The sequence below is a fragment of the Canis lupus genome, chromosome 10 (assembly GCF_048164855.1).
Source record: "Canis lupus baileyi chromosome 10, mCanLup2.hap1, whole genome shotgun sequence".
NCBI classification, from domain to species: Eukaryota; Metazoa; Chordata; class Mammalia; order Carnivora; family Canidae; genus Canis; species Canis lupus.
Genome location: NC_132847.1, coordinates 64,393,725 through 64,404,600, shown reverse-complemented (window position 1 = coordinate 64,404,600; position 10,876 = coordinate 64,393,725). Strand labels below are relative to the sequence as shown.

Sequence of the window (10,876 nt, the reverse complement as noted above, 5' to 3'; positions counted from 1 at the left end):
AGTTTAATTATGAGGGGAAATATTTTAAAAGTTATATTTTTGATTCACTTATGCCATAGATTAAAAATTCATATTGCTATCTAGATAGGAAATGATCAAAGAAGTAATCATTGCTTCCGTCAGTAGCAGAGAGAGATAATGTAAACCAATGGAAAGAACCAAGTTTGCTCTTGGCCAAGTGTGTGGTACAACTAGGGACGCTATCTTGAAATCCAGACACTCAGACCCTGCTGGAGGGGTTGATACCGGGAGGTGATTTCTGTAAATCTGCTTGGATATATATACATATATAATCATGGCCTTAAATTATTTATGTTTTTTGCAATCTTACTTTTAGGTATCAGGCTTAAGAAAATAGCCATATATCATCCTGACTGCTGTACGAGGAACAGAGAAAGCAGAGAAACAAGTGAGGGCACTGGTCATACCCAATCCCTAGCAACAAATACTGACCTCAGGCACCTCGGTGATTGCAATGGGGATAGAAGACACATAGTAGATTGGGGTGTTCTTTAGAGTTAAGACTTGATGGTGGGCTAACTGGGTGTGAAGAGTAGGCTGTGATTTTTAGTTTTTGGCGGAAGCACCTGGGTGGGTAGTGGTGGCATTTACTACTAGGGAGGAGGTGAGAGGCAGAAATGGTTTTTCATGGAGGGAGTAGAGATCAAGAGGTTTAAGGCGGCCCATTTGAGCTTCTGAATCTATGAATTATCCACAAGGCTCTGTCTCTTTGACATCTAGGCCTGGAACTTGTTGGAGGAGATGGGGTGGGAAATATTAACCTGAGAATCATGAACGTAAAGACGGCATTTAAAGCCACAGGACTGAATGAGGCCGTTAAATGGTGAATTACTGAATGGAAATAGAGCAAATTGGATGGATGATAGGACCAGAAGTATAAAGTTATTAGAGATTTTTCCCCCTATTGTTTTCTGCATTTTCCAAGGTGCTTACAATGAAAATGTATTACTTATATAATCAGAAAACAGGTAAAGTCATAAAAAATCTGCTGCTGCCACTCAGAAACACGGCCACATAACTTTCTTGCTTCTTTGCTCAGAAAAAGCACTTCACCTTGGTTGGGCCTTAAAAATATTAATGTGTTTATTTAATTGGGAATCTTAGAGACAGTGTTTGCATGAAAATCAACATCCTTACCTCTTCTGCAGTGCAAATGAGCCACTCATCCTCTGCTCTCACCCAACCTGCACCTCGCTGCTGATTGAACCTGTGCCTAATTATGTGTTGCTCCTTGAGTTCTGGAGTATGTAATAGCAATGTTTATTTGCCAAGGTTGACAGTGATGACTAAGTCATTTTCCTCTTCGTGGGTTTTTTTCTTTTCTTTTCTTTTCCTTTTTTAAGAGAAAGAGAGAGTAACCCTGCCTGTCAGGCCACCAGCACAGCGTGTTGACGGGTTGGTCCCCAGTTAGTGAGAGCTGGGGCAGGAGCTCAAGCATCGGCAGGATATTTTGTCAGAAGCCCTGGTGACAAGGAGTTTCTGTAAATCATCTGGGATGACTTTCAGGAGGTGGTAGAAAGGTCCCCTGGCCTGAACATTTATTCATTCAACTAACAGTCAGTACATCTCGGCAATGCTGCTAGCCCTACTCTGAGCGGTGACAGAGATAAGTACCACCCCGTGTAGGATCTCAGGGAATGTTAAATCTAGAGAGTCAGTCGGAGTTCCATTTGTTAAGGGTCGTGAGGAGGGAAGTGCGGGGCAATATGGAAACATGTAACCTGGAGAGTATGGCTCAGGGTCAAGGCTGCCCGGAAAGGATAAATAATAGTTCGCGTTTGTCAAACTGCCTGGCACAGTTCTTCATGCCTTCGATGGATCGACTCACTCCTCCCTTGGAACAACCTGTGAAGTAGGTACCGTTACTATGCTCATGTTATGGGATCAAAACCCAAACCCCTACACGTGGCGGGATGAGCACTGGGTTTTATGCTATATGTTGGCAAATTGAACTCCAATAAAAAAATTAAAAAAAAAAACAAACCCAAACCCCAGAGTGGTTAAATCTGAGCTGAGTATGCAAGGCTGAGAGGAGTTCACTAGGTTGGAGGTGGAGGGAGGTGTTGCAAGCTATTGGAGCCGCAGGTGGAAAGGCGCGGAGCATCCACGGCGAGGGCAAGGGGAGTAACTGGGGGGTCGACTGCGGGGTGTTTGCTGTGACTGGAGTCGGCGGGCAGGGCCCAGCAGACGGAGCTGGAGGGGTGCGAGAGGTATGAAGAGAGGAAACCAGCTGGGAAGTGGTCTAGCGGCCTTGCTAAGGCGGGACGGCTAAGCTGCAGCGCTTGGGTCCAAGTGGTGGGTGGTGCAGGGGGTGTTGTGGGACGGCCCACTGGGCTGGGGACGCACCGAACACAAGGGGCTGGAGTGAGGGAGGAGCTGGGGTGGCCGGCCTTCTCCCTGGGTGGCTGGGCAAGAGGCTGGGCGCCCAGGGGAGCAGCATGCCTGTGTGCCCGGATGGTGCCTGGGTGCATCCTCTGAGGGGCCTTGAGCTGGGCCTGGGAATCCAGGGAACATTCCCTGGGGAAGCCAGCAGAAGACGACACGCGTCCGGATGGAGACCTGCCCGTGCAAACAAGCAGGCCACCCGACAGACTCCTTCATGGTCTGCACCGCCACCTGAAGTTGCAGCATCTTCCCCAAACCTAAGGGGAGGGAGGTCTTGAAAATCTTCCTACAAGCAAGGGATGGTAAATAGAAATTAATTGGATGGCACTTGTTATTAGGGTTGTAATATGTGTTAAATGTCACTGACATTTTGTGTCTCCTTCTACTCTATTTTGGGAAAAGTTAAAAAATGTATATTCCTACTACTTTTCATAGGTTTGCTGCTCATGTGGCCCCTTCCTTCTCCCCAATTCTCTGGAAGGTCTCTATTTCTCCAAACCACAATTCTCCTACTCTGGCAGTTTTCAGCAGCCGGTTCCTTGAGGCCGGGGATGGGGGGCAGTGCTTTATTTATGAACAGCCTGCCTCACCGGAAAGGAAAGGAAGACTCCGAGAGGGCCAGTGATTTTCCGTGGTCCCATTTCCAGTCAATCGCGGAGCCAGTGTTTTAAGACAAACTCATCAGATCCCAAAGGTTCGTAGGGCCGTCTGCCCTCACCCCCGCCCTGAGAAGTGAGTTGGGTAGATTGTAGGACACCAGCTTGTAGAACCATTCATTTGTTTTCAGAAAACTTGAAACGAATTGCATTAAAAAAAAAAGTAAAAAGACTCATCGACAGGAGCAGCACATGCATATACCAAAGGCTTTGAGGATGTAAGCACCACTTTGACCCAGCTGAGTTACTGGTAAAATTGAGAGGTCCCCTTGGGCCATGCCTCCTTTCAGAAATTGGCACTGATGTTCTCCGGTCTCACCCCTCGGTCAGGCAGGCCATCAACACTCACTGAGCACCTTTACAGCGGGCCAGGTGTGCTCAGAGCTGTAGGACACAACAGGAAGCCGAAGAGAGCCCTCCAGAAGCAGTGCTTCGTGTCGTGTGGACTCCTCTGCCCCACGCTGTGCGGCCTCGCGTCGCATTCCCACAGTAGGCACCGGTCATCCTCACCGTAGGTAGAGACCAAGGCACAGAAAGGCTGAAAACCTGTCGAAGCTTTCGAAGCAAATAAGAAAAGGACCTGGCACTCACACCGGGCTCTGTTTGACCCCAGAGCCCATACCGGGAGCTAAATCTCTTCCGTTAGGACACATTCGGTCGAAAGAAACCGTACCGTTCAGGTTTTTGTAGGCCCAGTGGGGGAAAAGTCAGTAGATGGTAAACTCCGGGGCCACGTGGCCACGTGGCGTGAGCCCAACCCATTCTCTCTCGCCTCTTTTCATCTTAAGCCACTTTAAGAAAGAGACCTCGCTGTCCTCGAGAGGTGGGGAAGCAACGATTCCAGATCATTAAGGAGTCGGCCACGTGGCGAGCACGAGGACGGCTCATATCAGTTGGGCACAGACTATGGGAAACGCACAGCGCTCAGCGCCACCTGTGCATGTAATCTTTGTCACACGTGTGTGACTAATTCCAGGCTCCATGCCCTTCCTCCGGCCCCATCATGCCTCAGAAGCTTTGACATCAGGGTGAGCATGAGCTAAGCCCACAGGGCAGTCTCCTCTTTGATGCGGATCCCAAAAGGCGCTGGGGCCGCCACTGACCGGGCCACACGGGCTTCAGGTAAGGTTTGCCTCCCTTGGCCCTTTGCCGACCTCCCTCCTCTTCTGGCCTCAGAGCCGTTCTTTCAGCAGCCTCCCCCCTTCCGGGGTGCCCAGCAGCCTGCAGGCCGGGGCCCCGGTCGGGGACAGACGGACACAAGAGGGGGGCTTCGCAGGGTCCTGGGGAGCCTCGGATGAGGCTGGGCCTGCAGCCGCAGGCTTCCACACAGCCCCCCGGAGGAGGTGCTTTCAGCTTCGGGGAAGGTCAGAATTTCAATCTTGTGTTTTCACACATCTTAAATGGATTTCAGAGCCACTGGCCCTGCCCTGCTCGGCTCTGAGCGGCGCGGTGAAGCTGCCTGGCCGGCTGGCGGCTCCCCTCCCGCGTCGTGATGTGCTCTGGGGCAGGCAGCGTGCAGTCCGCCAAACACACTGAGCTGCTCCAGCCGCGGGAGCAAACCCGGCGCAGAAACTGTGAATAGGAACAAGGCAAGTTTGCTTTCCGCCGCCGCTAATTCAAGAAGCCAGATAATTAAGTAGGCGGAGAAAGGAAGTATCCCTTCTGATTCCAAGAGCTGGCTCTCTGTCTCCTCGTTTCCTTCCTTTATTAGGTGGCGATGGTGGTGGTTGGTGGGCTCTGTGTTGGGGGGGCCCAGCAAGAGATCTGTCATCCCCGACCCTGGGAGGGAGCCGTTCCTGTCGTGTGGCAAACCTAATAGTAACTGTTCTCTGTTCTCGTCCGCTCCCCTGTCCCCTCCACTCAGCTCCACGTGGCCCTCACAGCAGCTCCAAGTCTCCACCTGTCTGCCAACTCATCCCCCTCCGGCCACTTTGGGTCCCACCTCAGAGACCAAGGTCATCGGCCCCATCTCCGTCTCCACCTGCACCTGCACCTGCACCTCTGGATGCACACGGAGACCACCTTCCCCTCCCCTTACCCCCCAACCCCCCAGGAGGAAAGAGTCCCTCTCCATCTGCAAAGCCCAATGCTCCCCTGTGGCCTGGATCCCAGGAGGAGTCTACTTGCCAGGTCCCCTGCCCCTACCATGGCTCCTTCCCCCAGTATGATGTACGTGTCCAAGGCTTTCGTAGTCCAGGAAAACGTCTTCTGCCACCCCTGCCTCTGGAGTTCCCCTCCCCGTGTCCAAGGCTCGCATCCACCGCCACGCATCTTAACACAGTCTACCCCCTTGTCACAGCCACATGTCTCCCCTGCCATCGCCGCCAGCTCTGGCTTCTGCTCCCCCTGCCCCACAGCCAGTCACCACAGATGCCTAATCTTCACCACCTAGGGGACCTCCCCACCCATTTGCTCTTCACATCTGAGCAAGGCAGCAGGAAGATGGCCAAAGTGACCCCTTGAGGGGGACTGCTGGTGTTCAGGGTGCTAAGGGTTTGTCTTCTTCTTCTTCTTCTTTTTTTTTTTTTTTAATTTTCCAGAGAGAGAGCCTAGAGTTTCAGACAAAGACATTTTCCATCTACCAAACTGCATATTTTTACTTAGATATTTAAAAAAGCAATCTCAAGCTCCGAAAGAAAATGTAACATTGATGCCAAATCAGATGAGAACTAACACTTGGTATCAACAGGAATATATTTGAATTTAAAAAGGCTAGCTGCATCTGACAGCAATGTGTCTCAGCTCCTTAAAGTCTGAGCTGGAGCGGGGGCTGGGGAGGAGGAGAGTCTTCGGTACATGTTTATCAGGCAGGGGACAGGTGATAAGTAGGGTGACCGCCTGTATCATGTGACCCGTAGAGTCAGAGGCGGCTTCACATCAGAGCTTAGGTTTAGGCTGGGTCTTAAAGGGGAGGTAATTTCTGGTAAGGAAAGGAGTTCACTGAAGGCAGAGGGAACGGCATGTTGCAGAGGCAGGTTGTCTGGAAAAGAACTGGCATTTTGGGGGGATAATGAGCACAAAACCTCGAAGCATCTTAGGATCTCTAGGACCAAGCGCTATCCCCTATCGCACCCCTGGGCCTGAAATATGGACAGTTGCAAGGAAAGAGCCCATCCTATAGTAATGGTTGTTAAACTTAGGGCTAAGGACCCTCCAAATGCATAGGAGTCACCAACTTCTCGTACGCTCTCCCTCAAATGTGGGCTTTTAGACAGGAAAGGCATTCACAGTCAGAGCCATCTGTCCCCAGGGATCCGGTATCCAGAGGTAGGTAGCCAATGGCCCAGCAAGCCCAGCACCTCCTGTGGTGCTCATCTTTCCCACGTTGCCCCTCTGGTCTCTATTCATGGGCTGCCCGAAGGAAGGTGCCATGCTTGTTGTTACAGTGGCTGGTGCCATATTTGCTAAAAAATACTGGTTAAGGGTGTGGGTGACGAGCCCAGCATCTTGTGCTTTATGAAGAATAGAGGGTTAATCACCCCTAGTTTCCAAAGAACACTTTTATGTAGTCCCTGATTGTGTGTGCAAGGTGTCCTTCTTGGGCACAGGGGCAGACAAAACCACACACTCCTCAGCTTTCTCAGGTTTAGCTGGGGCCCCATGACCTGATCTAGACCCTGAAGCAAGACTAGAAATGATGTGTGCTACTTCCTGGGTGAGGCCTGTAAGTACACCACCCAGAGCTCTCAACAATGATCCCCGGATTCATGGATTGAGATGGCAGCATCAGATGGGGGAGTGCGGGTTCCCGAGTCACCAGGTGGAAGTGTAACTCTATGGTTCCAAGGAGTGGCCTTGTGGCAGCCCCTACTGGGACTAATCTACCAGTACATTCCACTTCCTTTCCAGAAAATAAAGTGGGAATATGGATTAGACATCAACTCAACAAAAACTCCGTTCATTTAATTGATGGCGGCCACAAGAGCTGTTTTGCCAACGATAAGTTCTACATTGCTTTCTCTTTAGAAAAAACACACAGAATGAACTTCTCAACTCAGTTTTAGAAAGGTTGAGTAGCTCTTGAGCATTTGATAATAAAAAGTTACTAAGAAAGTGATTCTTGATTGATCCTTCATTTCTTTGCCTACTAGGAAGCTCTGAGCCAAATATATGGCTTATGCATGGCCTCTTGAGGCCAAATTTTTAGAACGAGCTCTGGACAAAAGATACATGACCCTTTCATCTCCTAACCCTGGTGAAGATGGATAGTATAAGTCAGCTTGGAGTTTAACAGTCTGTGCTGATTTTAATGGACTCTTCTTCTAGTTTTCATGTCTACTACTTTTTCCTTTGATTTATAACAGGGTAGCTCAAATAATATTTTAATGATAATAATTACTGGTGCAGGATGCACAGTAAGATAGTTTGTGGTAGTCGTATCTTGCAATTAGCTTAAAATAACTGCTTATGGATTCAGGGTCCCCAGATGACATTTAATCACAAGTATTTTCTCTTTCTGAAGCTTCATACACAATTTTGACTTATATTTTTGATGGAAACACCCCCCTCCATGAAATTTCCCCAATTGGGGCTAAGTATCTGATGCAGAGATACCAATTCTTAAAATCCTAGCTCACACCTCACTTTGTTTTCCATACCTGTGTAGATTCAATGGCTTGAATTAGCTCTCATGTGCATGCACTGAATAACACTGTTGTTATTCCTACATTTCATATCTGTAGTCCTATCTGTAAATGATCTACAACAGATGCACATAGACACATGTGAAAAAAATTCTTTATTAATTTCTCACATTTCATTACAAAAATGTATGTTGCAAACAACTTGAATAACCTACTGGTGTGTTTTTGTTGTTTTTTAAAACCCTTGGCTTCAAGAACTCAGAATCTCCCTCTCTCCTATCAAGTATCGGGAAACACTGATTATTGGAGTCAACAGGTTCTCATTTTGCTATTTATTTTCTTCTCTCAAGCTCTGAAAAAAAATGTCCTCTGTATAAATTAAACAACAAAAAAAAAATGTTGTAAATTCTATGTCATTACAGTCGACAGAATTATAATAATGCATCCAAAATGTGCGGCCACAAAATATCAGGTATATGTTTGAAAACAGAAAAAAATGACATTCTAGCCCTGTTAAAAGGATAATGGTCCCATATTTTTATTAACAGGTTAGCAAAACAAAATCCAATGGATTACAATATTTACATGTTATTTGAAAAATAAAGTAGTGATAAAAGCATGTCACAATTATTTTCTTTTTTTTCCTTTTTCTTTCTTTCTTTTTTTCTTTTTTTTGTTTTTTTGTTTTTTTTTGTTTTTGTTTTTGTTTTTGTTTTTGTTTTTTTTTTTTTGGTAACCATTACAAACACCCAATCCAGGTATGGAACTGTTTAATACATATGAAATGAGGCCAATTAAAAACAAATATGGACACAAAATGTTATCTTTGTCTAGATCACACTTTCCCCATTTTCTGGTTTCCACATGATGGCCCCCATCCCTAAAAAAAAAAAAAATTTAAATTAAAACAAACTCCCTACAAATAAAATTTCTTAACAGCAAGAAAATAAAAGAAGAACATGCTTTTCAAGTAAGGACTTATTCCACAAATGCAATATCTTTCCATGGATTTTATTTGAAGCTGTGTGGGACACTGTCATCTCAGCAATTCCCTGTCCCTTACTTCCCTCCCCCTCCCACAACCCTTCCAAGTAAAAAAAAAAAAACAAAAAACCAAAAAAACAAAAAACAAAAAAACAAAAAACAAAAACGAAAACAAAACAAAACATGAAAATCAAAGGACTCACACACACGCACATGAGCACACACGCATCCAAGCACACATACACACACACACACACAGAAACTTCTATAACCTAAGCTTCAAGGAAAGTTCTTTTCTACTTTTTTGGAATGAAACCTTTTGTTCACAATCAGAACATATTATAAATGTAGACTTAGATTTAGTCTAAGCTGCTCCCTCCTGAAAAAGCTAATATGGGGAAACAGAGCAGCTGGCAGCTAGATTAAGGAAAAAAAAAAAAGTAGTTTTCCAGGCTCCTTGTAGGATATAAGTATTTCTTGTCCACTCTCACCAAAGGGATGGGATTCTAACACATCCCCTTGTCCTGCAAAATAAGTGAAAAACCCTCCCCCAAACACAATGCAAACAAAAACAGAACACAGATTTTAAAATCACACACAGAAGCCAGCCCATCCGAACAGAAATTATTTGTGTGAGACGGATAATGTGTTAATTTGACGAGCAACAAAAGGGTGAAGAGGACTTCCTCGTCTGGCCCACAAGCTGCATAGCTGTGCCGAAAAGTTTGGTTCTTTAGTTAAATTAAGAAAAAAAAAGTTAACTTCTTTGTTATTTCCATGTTTAAAATAAAAACATTCCTATTCACAAAAAAAACCCTAAATCTCCCTTGCCCCCAAATTAAAACAAGAACAACACGCACACAAAAAACAATTTATGTGAAAACTGAATTGTGCTGTGTTTGTAACACTCAAATTGATAGAAAATAAACATATGGCAAACAAAACTCCACAGTCACCATAAAATTAGCTCACATGAATCTACCAAATTCTAAATTATAGTTGAACACTAATAAACAGCTTACCTGGAATAAAGGATGACAATTCACAAACAGTTATCTAATAATTAAAGTCTGTTTCTTTTTTTTGTTTTGTTTTTTACTAAAATAATTAAAAAAATCACAGTATTTTAAGAAATAAAACCCACGTGGGGATTTTAAGCACAATTTGTGTTCCTTTCTTTAAAACTCTCTTTTTTTTTTTTCTCCATTCACCGTCTTGCCCAGCAGTTCTCTCTACATTTAACCACGACGACGACAGGTAGTACTGACAAATGCAGAGAATTCCCTTGGTTAAGTTTGAGGTACTAGGAAACAGGTGACTGTTTTATGCAAAGCAGTTTTTTTGTTTTCTGTGTTTTTTTTTTTTGTGGTTTTTTTTTTTTTGTTTGTTTGTTTGTTTTTTTTCCCAAAGCGGCTGCAGTTAGGTCTTGAAAAAGCTTAAGGTATTAAAACTAGAAAAACGCACCAAAAGATGTGCGTCAGAAAGTTGTTCCCCTAAGAGAAGTCTTCTACTGTCATGGAGCTTGTTTCCACATCCTGTCCAAGACCGCCACAGAGCACACCGTGCGCACGGGAGGTGCTTCCGTATTCCACAACAAATGACACTTCCAGGATGAAGATCCAGAAGAAAAGGTGTAGTGATGGAAAAGGAGCCACATATTCCAACCATTTAAATAACTTTAATTTACATACTCACTCACACAGGTACCAGTGCTTTGAAAATAGATTGTTCAGTCCTAAAAAGCAGCTTTGTTCTGTCTTCTTTTCTGTCCCCCCCCCTTCTCAGCCCAAGCTGGCCCTCCCACTTTCTCATCACGGTTCAAGTACGGTTTGATTAAGAATTTCACCAAACGCTTATTCATTTTTGGCCTCTGCATTCTCCAGGAGAGATTTGTCAGCAGCTACTACACAGATGGCTACTGTTTCATTCTTTAGGGAAAAGTCTATCCCGATTGCCTCGTCATCTTCCTTTTCCTCTATAGAGGGCATCTTAATACTGTCCTCCACACTCTCTTTCAGGTGGATTTCTTCTCTGCTCACCGGCTTGGTGTCATTCAACGCCCTGGAAAAACATTGATGGTAGAGATGGATGGGTATGCATTTTTTTTTTTTTTCAAATTAAACAAAAAAGTGTACTTATTTCCCTGGTCCTAAAAAGATCTTGGGGTTTCCTTTGTATAAATGCCACGAATGTAGGACTAAATTGCCAGTGATTTATCCTTGCTACAAGTTAGGCCTAGGTCATGTC

General features: G+C 45.4%; 1 protein-coding gene across 10 annotated transcripts in view; it reads right to left on the bottom strand.

Annotated features, from left to right (window-relative positions):
• Positions 1–7,781: 7,781 nt before the first annotated feature.
• The window catches only part of ZNF462 (zinc finger protein 462), a 137,249-nt gene continuing 134,154 nt past the window's right edge, over positions 7,782–10,876 (bottom strand). For all 10 annotated transcript variants that reach the window (XM_072842238.1, XM_072842241.1, XM_072842245.1 and 7 more), the window contains one exon: positions 7,782–10,690. In XM_072842238.1, the coding sequence (XP_072698339.1) occupies positions 10,483–10,690 (208 nt within the window). In that variant the 3' untranslated portion in view covers positions 7,782–10,482. The remainder of the gene's footprint in view (positions 10,691–10,876) is intronic.